Source organism: Stylophora pistillata, chromosome 10 (genome assembly GCF_964205215.1).
Source record: "Stylophora pistillata chromosome 10, jaStyPist1.2, whole genome shotgun sequence".
In the NCBI taxonomy this organism is placed as follows: domain Eukaryota; kingdom Metazoa; phylum Cnidaria; class Anthozoa; order Scleractinia; family Pocilloporidae; genus Stylophora; species Stylophora pistillata.
The window spans coordinates 13,909,892-13,922,490 of NC_142528.1; the positions used below are offsets into that span (position 1 = coordinate 13,909,892).

Sequence of the window (12,599 nt, forward strand, 5' to 3'; positions counted from 1 at the left end):
CGACAACGGTTTTAAGATATTACAAGCAAATTAAGGCCAGGGAGCATTTGCCTCTCAAGAGGACGTTAACCTGTAAAAGTAATCTTGTTCTGCAGTAATCGCAAAAACACAACATCAAATGAATGGCGCCTCCCTTGGGTTTCCAAAGATATGACTCTTCCAAAAGACCCAACTACTTTATTAAACGGTTCGATGTTCCAAAATGTTTTTAGCACCCTATAGTTCGGGATATGTTCGCCTTTTTGCCTTACCTTGAGACGTCTATTATCATTTAAAATGTTTAGCAAAGACAACCGGCCCACCGGGTTTTTTTTTTTTTTTTTTTTTTTCTCTTATCGCCTTTTTTAGCACTCATATTATTTTCCTCAATCATTTGCAAATTTTGTTCTACAGGCCTAGTAATGGGAATTTTTTTTTTAAAGAAACTGTGATGCAGTGTTACTGGAAAAGTAGCTTGATTTACTGAGAATCGAAGGCCCTATTGTGAACTTATTCGCCTACAAGAGGTGGGTTTTTAAATAAACAGCGATGCCGCGTCGGTGGTGGGGGAGGGGGGATGTATGTATTACAAGATAATCTCGTTTTATCAATTGAGTTGATAGTGTAAGTAAGCCACCGTAAAGCTGGTGTTTCAGAGCGAGAGCGGAAATTTGCTCACTTCTTTCTTTCAGTTCAATATTTTTTCCGTCGAGGGAAACACCTGACTTGGACGATATGGGGCAATTATGTAAAACTATAAAAATTAGGCCGGTGTTTTTTCTTATCCTCAACAAAACCGCGGAATTAAGTTAGTACTAACAAGCCCTATAATGAAATGATCAGACACGATAACAGGTCACTTGTCTCTGGCCTATGTTTCCGGCCACACACCTCTGAAGGACGATAAATAGGTGGCTTTTTTACAGGGATCCTCATTGCAGTGGCCTCCTTCACTTGGATAGTGTCAAGCTTGGTAAAAAAAGATTCGTAGACGAGCAGAGAAGATAGGCGTTGTATTCAAGGTTTGTCAGTATCATTAATGTATCGCTTTATTACTTCTGGTTATCTAGAGCACTGCCCCTGCTAAAACATCTTGGAACTGTAAGCAGTTAAAATTTAGCATTTATTGAAAAGGCAAAAAAAAAATCTTATCGATCGCTCTTCTTGTAAGAGTGTCATTTGCTGAGGATATAGCTTTGAGGATTGATGGTTAAAATTCATGCCTTTGGAAGTTGATGTTTATCGGCAAGAAATATTTTACCTCAGTTTTCTTTTTTTACAATTTGATTAATTGTACATCGGGCTACGAGCTCACACTCGAAGAGGAAGTAAACTTAAATGCGTCACAGGTTAATCCGACTACGAGCACAACTTTCCTTTTGGTCAAGTCCGTCGTGTGGTCGTGTGAGTCAAGAAAAATCAGCGCAAATACAAACAAACAAAACGAGCAACGCATATTCTGAGCCTCAAGGAGGACCAGCTCAGAACCTGTTCTCGGCGTTCGTACCCTCCCCCCTAAGGAGAAATGGGAGGGGGGAGGGTACAGCTACACGTAAGCTAGAGGTTTTGGGGTCAAACCTCCCTGGTTTTTCACTCCTCTACGCGCCGTTTATTATCGTGCTTCTTGTGATCGAATGCCTAGAACAAGCTAGCTTTTGTCAACAAGGGTCGACTTCTTGAGTCCTTTCCAACTCGTGTCCTACTGCACGTAGGATGCTAGCGTTACCAGAAACTTCTGGTACAATCCTATCGAAATAAATTGTGTTGTCGTTTACTTCGATTAAGACAGAAATAGAGGAGACGTCTGCGCTTGTTTTGCAAGCATAGTGTCAAAACAAGATGTATTCATATACTTTGTATCTACTGCCTTGTATTCGCTTAAAAAAAAAACACGGTATCTATCTCAAGTTTCACTTCCGTTAACACCTAAAATGGCGAAATCAGAAAGGATGTCCGGTTCTTAGCGGGACAATCCCCCCGGAGTGCCTCCATACAATGATTCATATTATTCTGGCACATGCTTGTCTCGTTTGACTTATGAGACGGACGAGAAGACTATGTTCAAGAAAAACGATTGAAAACAAATATTCTTTGCAAGTAACTGACAGAATGCCTCGTAGCTAATCGTGAGGAAGCCTCCGTTCCTGCCACGCCGCCCTCCTCTGATTTAACATTTAAATTATCAAAGTTCGACCACACCCTAAGCATTTCCACGATTTGATCACGTTTTAGCACTTTTATTCGGTAAAAATTGTTTGCGTTGGTTAGGGTTTCCTGATCAAAAATTCACTTGGGTGTCGAAATAATCCGCCTCCAAAATTATAACACTAAGGGGGTTAAACATCCGGAGTCTCTCAGGCTAAATATGCTCTGACAACTGCCCTGGTGATCTCTTTTAGTCGGTGCTCTGACAATATTTCATTACCTTGGCTGGCGGTATTGAGCGGTGTGCGTTAAGATTTTTCGCCGGATAAACCCCAGTCATTTGGGTCATTGGTGAGTAGGTATGAAAAAAATCCATTCCCTTTGGCTATTCAATGGATCGCACAACGAACCTTTTCTTTTTGATTCTGCGTTACTTATCGTGATTCATCAAAAGTGTTTTATAACATAACCAAAGTAAAGCGCGCGCTCTGATTGGTCAATTTAGCGTCCCCCCATTTGCCCATGGGTGTACGCTGCTGACGTGAGCAAATGCAAAGACTATTTTTCCGCGCGCGCTTGTTTTTTTCTGGTCGCGTAAGATTTGTTAAATAAAAGGGAACTCTTTAGCTACAATGTATCAATGTTATGTTATAAAACAAATGGTAAACACCACAGCGTACACTATTGAGTTATGGATGCACTTGGGAGGTTTGCTAAGCACTCAAGAAGCTAGAGTCGCTCTCGGCTATCGCCTCGAACGACTCTTACGCTTCTTTCGTGCTTAGCAACCTCCCGCGTGCATCCATAACTCAGTAGTGTGCGCTGTGGTGTTTACCATTTGTTAATTAATCTACGCACTGAGTATAATAATTACAAATCGTCCTCACTTTATCGGACATTGTAGCGCATTTTGTGAGCTAAAATGGAGTTTCGGAAGGATTGGATCATATTCATATGTAGAAAGCGCTATGTAAGTATTAACTAAAATGTATCTTATTCCATTCGCGTGTTCGCGTGATTGTTCAGCCTGTTGTCATATTTTCAGTTTTTATTTTCCTATTGCTCTCCAATTTGATAAAAACAGTAAAACATTTTATGTTCTTGGGCATATATATTTTTTGGGCCCTAAACAGACCCATTTTAGCCCTCGCCTGGCAGCTCGGGACAAAATGACTCCGAGTAGAGCTCAAAACATGTCTACGCCCGCGAACATATACTCTATTGTTTTGTTTGTTTTAGAAATAACATCTATGTTGTCACGGGATATAAAGGGCTCCCAGATTCAAGCAAGCTCTGATGAAACTTCATGGTTATTTCTTACGGTCAATAGGAAATGTCCAGGCCAAAACTGGCACAAAGCGGCAGGTTTTCTGTTTGCATGTAGACAAATATTCTGCAACACTACCTTCTAGTTTCATCGCACAAGCTCTAGTTTCTTTTCAATGCTAAAAAAAATGTGCTACACCAGTAGCCACATGCAGTCTTTGACTGTCTATTTCCCCAAATGCCGCCATCTTGGATCGTGTGAGGTATCCTAGTTATCAGGGATGTTCCATTTATAGCAGCAAACGTATGCCGTAAAACAATGCAAATGGAACCTTGCTGGAAATGCAAACATCACAGTGATTAGAACTTCTTTAATTTAGTTTTCCTAAGCAATAGCAATTATTTTAATCTGTCTAACACCAACTGAGAACAGCTGGCGATGTTTTGTCATAACAGTCCTGCCGCGGCTTTTATATTCTTATTTTAGTGGAGTGAAACGGGGTAAATATAAAAGTGCTATTTTGACAAACTTGTCATACTTTTTCCGCTATTTTTCTCCAATAACGTAAAAATATGTACTAACTGGATGACTGGAATAATGAAGAGAATAAATTTTCTTTACCCTTGAACAAATGAAATATCCAGTTACTTTCGCTTACAAAAGTTTTAACGGGTAAGAAATTATATGGAAGACTTTATTTTTTAATTCCAAAGATTACTACACACACACACACACACACACACACACACACACACACACACACACACACACACACACACACACACTTTATTAATTTCCTATTATATTTTACAGAAAAGGGCATGCCTACAACTAGTAAAGGGTGATCTAGGCGGGCCGTTCCTTAATGGCCGAATTGCAAAAATATATTAAAACAGAAATAACTTGTAAAGTAGAAGGGAAAGAGACGTTATTGAATAACAACAAGAAAAACCGTTACATTAACCTAACTTAAGGTATTAAAGATACAGCTACAGTTTATAAAAATAGTCAGTTACTAAAGGGTCTTACTCAAACTGCGTCTTATCAGTTTGCAAAGTCTTCTTATACTGTTTCTAAACCAAGAAATTATAAACTGTTTTCTTATTCTAAACCCAAAAACTGCAATTTTAGGCACACGAACAACTGAGGTTTCAGTCAACTGAATTAGGACCGTTTGCGAAACGTACGCATAAAATTTTTCACGGATTTCTTTTGACTCGCGCAACGAACCGAGAAAGAATGACTATTCGGCTTTATCAATACGTGTAATAAAAAAAAAATCTGGGGGCTGTTTCTCGAAAGTACAAGTAACTTAACGAACAGTAGTGCGCTTCCTAGCTAAAGAGCTAGTCCATTCAGTTTTATTTCCTGTTGTTATCTTTGTCACAGTTTAAATTTCAAAACTGTCGATTTTTCTATATTAAATGTAAACACGCCAGACCAAAAAAAAAAAAAAAACAGCTCAGTTTTGACACAATAACTTTCACAGAATTATAGACGGGCTCCAGGTCCAAAAGATTCGCACTGAAAATTTCAAGCCAATGAAACTCTTAACATCAGAGAAACGGCAGAGTGAAATTGCTCTAAAAAAAACATAAAGTTTATATCTACATCAGTTTATCGCATCGAACAACAGCTGGCTGAAAAGTGAATACTTATTTCGGTGTTAATATAAATTTCCTGTGTAGTATGCGGTTTCGTGGTGATTCTTAAGTAGCTAGGTTTTATTACCTTTGACACCCCCGTACATAACTTCAATAACTCAGTGTTTTCATCCGTAGGCGCACTCTACTAATTTGAACAGAGCTGTTGTCATTCATCCAACTGTGTCATGATGAAAGCTTCGACATTAGTTTTGTTGCTCTTGGTAGTAACTTTGCTCTCATCTGTAAGATTTTCTTTTGGATACCCGAAGATATTTAAAAAGATACCAGCGAACGGAAAGTCCCCATTGCAATCGCGGAGTGTGTCCTCCGATCAAGATAAACATGGTAGGTACATGAATGTTTATATATATATATATATATATATATATATATATATCTACTAGATATATCTACTAGGATGAGTCATGTCGTGCAATTGTGCGAAGCTCACTAGTTTCTAGTTTGAGCACTCTGGCATGAGTGTATATCAATGCTTCGCAGAGTATATACATACTTCGCATGTATATACTCTGGCATGAGTGCTCAAACTAGAAACTAGTGAGCTTCGCACAATTGCACGACAGGACTCATCCTAGTAGAGTGCTCGATTTAGACTTAAAAGCAAAGCTTTGAAATGCCAAGGAGCTATATCTAACTGCAGACAGTACTGTACTGTTTCGCCTTCTGGGCCTCGTCAGTGTAGTGCTAATTCTGGGATAGGGATGAAGCTATAAAGCCAGCCCAAATGATTCCACATTTGTGGTACCATTTAAGCCATGCCAGAGTGCTCAAACTAGAAACTAGTGAGCTTCGCATGTATATAAGTGCTAGCAACAAAGTATTTGGATAAATGCACGGTTTTCCAAACGTTTTTTAGCGCTTCTAGTTTATCTTATAAGTTTTACCTCACAAACGCATGCTCAAGAAAAGAAAAAACTGAAGAGTGCGAAGAAGCCAGACAATGTAGTCTGAGGAAGCCAACAAGACAGGGAATTTATAACAGACAATCTCAGATGATTCTGATTAAAAAAGATAAATTAATATGATTTTGTCATTGGCAGGACCATCTATCCAAATATAGAAAGATAAGGGACAAGAAAGTGATCACATTTGTCTCAGTATTGGCGAGCCTCTGAAAAGCAAGTGACCCCTTGTCAAAAAAGTGAGATCTTTCTTCAGGCACTTTTAAAATGGGTTCTGAGCTGGATCGGTGATAGCAGATTGGCTTCTGTGGGCCAGTCTGGAGTGCTTTACTCAAGCGCACTGCTCGCGTCGTCGCGGACAAAGAGCCTAGCACGAGCTGGGCTCAAAATGGTAGTTTCACTGACCGGTTGTTTGATGACTTGGCGTGAGTTTTTCCTGAAACCAATCGCAGAGCTCATCGAATCAAATCAAAAGTAATCCAAAATTACTTTCTACAAGCAATTAAAAATTTCTCTCTAAAACGGCTTTATTTTGTTACAGCCGTCGAACAACCCACTGACCTACCTTGCGTCGACGAACAAGACAGATACCACTGTTTTTACGACATAGTGATGGCAGATGCGTGTGAAACAAAAGTGGAGGAGATGTGGAAAAATTGCAGATACTCTTGCAGTTATTGTAAGTGTTCAGAAATTTATAACTTTGTATCGCTTTAAAAATTGCGTTAGCTATAAAATCGATAAAATTCTATCGATAATTTTCTACCTTGAACTGGCCGTTTAAAAGCATTGGTTTTGATTGTTGTTCTTTTCGCCGATCACAGCTTGTTTTGAATAATCATATTTTCTATGTACCTATCTCATTCGCTTCCGATTTATTCGATTGATTTTGTCATCTTTTATCTATCTACCTATTTTTCTTGATTTCAGGCTAGGTGAACTCACGAATACACGACTCTCTTGCTAGCTTGCCATTAGAGATACTATCAAAACAGCCATCGGAATCGCTATATTTATAAATAATTGGAAAGAAGTAAAGAGTAAACTTGTTAAATTAATCAGCTGGCGTATACATCTTTGAATTTAAATATATCATTCATCTGAAAGCGTGGTGTCTCTTGACTTTGTTACTAGAAGACTGCACACTTTATTTACTTGAACTAGTCGTGAACTCGTTGGACAGAGTTTAACCAAACGACAGAAGTATGCTTTAGAAACCATACCCTTTTTAAATTAGTCAATAAGAATTTTACATTAAATTCTATCATTGACCGCGTTTTAAGCTGATTCCAAGGAGTAAAACCCGCTTTTTTGCGTAAAATTCCACATCGGGCGCTGCCATTTTGAATCCTGCTTAACAACCTGGTTGCTTACTTGTGTCGCACCAAAGAGTCACTCCTCTCTTTTTCTTCTCTAAGAAACAGAAAATAAATTCTTGATTCAAATAGCAATTGCTTGCGATAGCTAGAGCAGCGGCTGTTTACAAACTATGATATGTCGTTTTGCGTTCGCGGCCAGGTTACTGAGTCGTTTTCAAATTGGCGGCATATATAACAATAGTTTCAGCAGATTTGAGTACAACTTTCGAGCGGCTAGGACATCCGTTTAAATGTCAAAATAAAATGTTTTTAATGGTTAATTATGATTTTTGATGGTGGAGATAAATATGGTTTCTGGAGCATACTTCTCTGTTCTTCACAAAATGTCCCGAAAGGAAGACCGTTTTCAGAGAAATACCTAACTGAGGCTAATCTCGATAAAATTCTTAATTTCTACTAAGCAACATGCGCCTCCGTAAGCAGTGACAGGTTCTGCCTCAGCCTTTACCTCATTTTTGAATGCCTTCGATGATCTAGAATCGGGGCACACCTCTCCCTTTCTTGATTTCAGTCTCAGGAACGCGAGTTCATCTGTAATCTCATTGTTAATTAATTTCTGTCATTTTTAATTTTCCGCTCTTTAAACCTGCGCGCATCTCGGTTTCCCAACAACGCGGCTCTGCCCACTCCTCTCCCAAGAGAACCATAGTGTTCACGTGATCAGCGATTCTGTAGTTTCCATTAAGGATAGGCCGATACGGCTTTTTGGAATCCCTACGATACCGAGTACGATATTTACTTTCTTCTTCGATATCGATATCGATACCGATACTGCGACGTCGTCGAATAATAGTAAGTCGCGTGACCTGATTGACTGCACTCTCGCAAAGTTTTCTTGTCAGTTCTCAAACAAGTCCAAAATGTCAATTTATTGGGACTCATTTTTAATTTTCCCGAGGAAATGGAGAAGACCGAAATGATACAATCTTTCTATTTACTATATTAAGCAATCTGCAACTTTCACTTGCATTCATGATCATAAGACGTACAATGAAAGGTTATCAGTCACTGCACGGGTCACTAATAATAACCGAACACGGGTGCCCGACTCGTTATCGATCCTGGCGATACATCAGAAACTCCCTGGCATACAGGACCATACAGAGGTGCCATACTTTAGGACTTTTTAACCTTTCTCAGTGCTTTTCTCGCTTGAGGTTTTTCTTTAGTGAGCAGGCATAGTAGTTTGCAACTCATTTTGTTACTCCAAATATGTCCTTGTAATGTCTGGATTGTTGTGAGTTGTGATTTTGTTGTCGTTGTATTAAGTGACTTTACATTTACAGTTAATAAATCAGGTTCTATTTCATAGGGAAATGTTACACTAGGTAATGGAGGTCATGAAACCGCCACTTTGACCGGTACACTGCGGCAATCTTACATTGCAAACAACTGCGCACATGCACGATCTCGAGCCCGGAGTCTTTTCGGCTGCTTGTCGGCGGTTAGTCGGGGGAGATCAAAGCCGAGTAGGTCACGTGTAGTATCGGTATCGGTCCATCCTTAGTTTTCACCCATCGAGTATTCCTCGACATGGATGTTCACCAATTGTTTAGTAATCTAAAGAAGGAAGCTGAATGTCCATTGTGCTTAGATGCAGTAAGAGAACCCAAAACTCTTCCATGTTTGCATTCGTTCTGTTTACACTGCCTTGACAGACACGTTGGACACGCAAGGAGACGGAGAGAAACGAAAATCAAATGTCCGGTTTGCCTGACTGACTTCAACATTCCAAAAAGTGATACGTTCTCTAATTTACCCGCGTCGTTTCATCTCAATCGATTGTTGGATATTTTAGCTCTAGAAGATGGTGGCGTTCAGATTCAGACATGCAATAGCTGTGACGATAACAGCGCTGTAACATCGTATTGTTTTGTTTGTCAAAGCTTTCTCTGTGCAGCTTGTTTTGAAGCGCATCAACGCTTGAAGGTTACGAGAGGTCACCGAAATGTTTTGATCGAGAAATTGCAAGCACAAGATGTTGAAGAATTGATTCAACGACCTGTCATGTGTACGGAAAAGTATCACGAAAACGAATCGCTTGAATACTTCTGCAAAGATTGCAAGACTTGTGTCTGTATGAAGTGCGGGTTCGTAAGTCATAATCAACACACAGTGGTGGATATTCAACAAGCAGCGGGAGAAAGAAAGGTTCAAATTACAAAAGCCGTGGACAAAGCAAAGGCGGAAATTGCTGTTGTGGAAAGAAAAATGAATAGACAAATTGAGTTCATGAAGAAGAGCACAGATGAAATGATTGCTGCACAAGATAAAGTCACAACTATCGTGGACGATCTTGTCCGAATTTTAAGGGAACATGAAGCTGCTGTGAAGACAAGATTATTTCGAATCAATGAAGCACAGCAAAGAGATCATGCGATTCGAACGAAAGAGTTTCAGTTAACAGTTTCCCAACTCAATGGATTTGTTGAACACGGAGATGCTATCCTACATCGAAACATACCCTCTGAAATTATACAAACAGAACTGACCGTCACAAGTCGGCTCGAAGAAATTTCGAAAGCTGCGCGAGCAACGATCCTTCAACCTCTTCATTTTAGTTATGTTGCAAATGAGACACTTGAAAAATATAAGGTAATTCTGAAAAACTCAGGTCCAGGCCGACTTATTGCGAGTTTTACCGATCCTGCACTATCGTTAGCAGGATGTGAACCCAAAGTTTTGGACGTAGTAAAACCATGTAGCGAAGTGGTTTTCAAATTAACAACAAGAGATTCAGACGGAAATCAGGTTTACAACGAAGAAGACAACGTGACTGTGCTGATTTACCCGCCATCCGAGTTAGAAGAGGAAAACGAAATAAAAAATTTTAAAGATGGAAATTACAGCATTTCTGTTATTTGTCCAGAACTCGATAGTAATCATGACCTGGTGATTGAAGTGAACGGGATACCGCTGACCCGAAAAGTTAAGATTGTGCCGCATGAATACTACCAAGCTTCCCAGAAGAAGTTTGACTTGCGAGGACAAGAGAACTTTAATTTTCCGTGTAGTATTGCCCAAAGTGAAAAGACTGCAAATATTGCAGTGGCAAATTATGGTAATGGCAAGGTATTGTTGTTTGATGCTACTTTCAGGTACCTAAGAACTGTGGTGGATTTCAGCCCAAAACAAAAACCCCGATGCGTTGCATTTTCAAAGGTTTGCGATTTATTAGTCGTTTGCGAAGAGTCCTCAAAATGGAGCGAAATTCATAAAATTAGCAAAGTTTCTGTTTATACTGAAACTGGAACATTCGTAAAACATATCAGCGGACACTTGGTTAACCCCTGCAGTGTTTCTGTTAGGAGTGATGGTAAAATAATCGTGTGCGATTCGGGTGACCTATATATCAAGCTCCTCTCCGCTGATGGAACAAAACTGTTGAGGTCATTTAGATTAGCAAACTTTGACGCTTTTCCGTGGTTTGCCGTTTACCATAAAAAAAAGTATTTTGTGTCGTATCGCATGGGTCGTTGTGTGAAGGTTTTCGACAGACAGGGGAAGCATTTGCGCGATCTTGGACAGTTTGATTCTCCTGCAGGACTAGCCATAGACAAGTTAAACAACCTAGTAGTATGTGATGCTGCGCGGAGCGATATTAAGTGGAGTAGTGTTAAAGTATTTACGCTGGGTGGAAAAGTGGTTAGCCACTTTGGTGACGTACTATCCATGTCATCAATGCCTTGCTCTGTCGCTGTCACTCAAAATGGTGATGTGCTCGTCTCTGATGTCGTAAAACACGCTATTTACGTCTTTCGCTAATTAAGACTCGAAGATCGGTGTGCACAGTTTTTAGATTTGTATCTGTAGAATATGTATGATTCCTAATAAAGGACGTTGAAATACTGAAATTTATAACACTGTATGTAATATGCATCATCTGATTGGTCGATCCGCTTCCATATCAATGTTTTATCTTTCTATGGAGTCCCGCAACAGTGACGAGACCGCAAGACAGATGAATTTTCAAGTGGAAATACACTCCCATTACGAGTTAAAGAGAAATTTTCCGCTTCAGATGTTCCTCTGTTGAGAGGTATGACGAAAAAATCATTATGCTGCTTAGACGATTTTAAACAATTACTAACGTAGATCACAGTAGACTTCATAGTAGGCCTAAGAGTTCTTGAAAAGCTCGATTAATGGCTGCTGTTCAGGAAAGAGGCCCCCGTACCTTACTGAGATCGACCAAGAGGATCAAAGACCGCACGCAAGAAAAACGGCAGAAATCGAGCCTAAATGTATCATTTATTCATTGTTTAAGGAAAGTGTAGTGTCTTTTAACTTTTAGACTATTGCAGTCACCGGTCACTTCAGGAGACAACATCGTGGCTGGTTTAGCTTGATTTTACTGTAAAGTCAGGAAAGGTATCAGTCCAGCAAGAAATAACCTCGGCCCACATTACAACAATCCCGGTGAGATTTCAATTATTATGTTTTCATCTGGTCCAAAAGGGAGGAAATTTTCCACTTGACTTCAGCTTTGAAGAAACTTTAGGAGTATTTCTCAGTAATTTCTTCGTCTTAAAGGAAAAGCATACTCCAGGACCCATTTGATCTTTACGTCAATGAGGAAAACAAGGGTGGTAAAAATTTACTATTTATGGCAGTTTGAGATTCCAAAGTACAACCTAACATTTCGGAAATTATCTTCAAATGCACTAAGGCTGCTAAAGATTGGATTTACACGCTCCTAGTCTATCTGCTCCACTCTAAGCCACATGTACAAAGACACTACAGCAAGTTGGATCATATAACTTTTTATCATAGGTTCACCGGTAAAAGGCACGCATCTTCTCAGAACCAGCAAAGTCGAAAGCCTCTTGTGATCTAATAGAATAGGAAAGATGGTGAATTTTAAACTCAGAAATGAGATGGACGAGATATTTTCCATCTTGTCACGAGCGTAGGACACGACACACGTGACATGATATGGTTTCTGAAGCATCTTCAAGCCTATTGCAAGATTTTTGTGAGGCAGACTTCCCAATCCCACGCAGATGAAATCTTGGTATTTCGTGTAGGAACAAGAGCAATAGATTTTAATTTATGTGTAATGTGGGGTTCTGCCAAACAGGATCAATGACGTTCTTCTCGATCTTGCCCCCAGTTAGTGGAATTAGATTGCTTTTCTTAAGGGGTCGATTTTTTTAGAAATAGAGTGACATTTCATGACACAGGAATTATAGAAAAGTGATTGACAAGCAACTTGTGGATAGGCCTTTCCCGATTGCGCTCGTAAAATCCTAAAAAAGTG

At 39.6% G+C, this 12,599-nt stretch overlaps 2 protein-coding genes across 5 annotated transcripts; both read left to right on the forward strand.

The window, feature by feature from the left end:
• The first annotated feature begins 892 nt into the window (after positions 1-892).
• On the forward strand, positions 893-7,066 carry LOC111322857 (uncharacterized). Of its 4 annotated transcripts, none has more exons than XM_088736584.1 (4): positions 893-1,001; positions 5,173-5,382; positions 6,502-6,639; positions 6,891-7,066. In XM_088736584.1, exons 2-4 carry the CDS (start codon positions 5,223-5,225, stop codon positions 6,893-6,895), a joined length of 303 nt encoding a protein of 100 aa, XP_088592710.1. In that variant the 5' UTR covers positions 893-1,001; positions 5,173-5,222; the 3' UTR covers positions 6,896-7,066. The 4 variants fall into 4 exon arrangements, with proteins under 4 accessions (XP_088592710.1, XP_088592711.1, XP_088592712.1 ...); XM_088736585.1 differs by lacking the exon at positions 893-1,001 and adding an exon at positions 2,356-2,483; XM_088736586.1 differs by lacking the exon at positions 893-1,001 and adding an exon at positions 2,363-2,475.
• A 1,762-nt stretch (positions 7,067-8,828) lies between these two features.
• LOC111322821 (E3 ubiquitin-protein ligase TRIM45) lies at positions 8,829-11,193 on the forward strand. The gene has a single exon (XM_022926008.2). It carries the CDS (start codon positions 8,873-8,875, stop codon positions 11,102-11,104), a length of 2,232 nt encoding a protein of 743 aa, XP_022781743.2. The 5' UTR covers positions 8,829-8,872; the 3' UTR covers positions 11,105-11,193.
• The last annotated feature ends 1,406 nt before the right edge of the window (positions 11,194-12,599 follow it).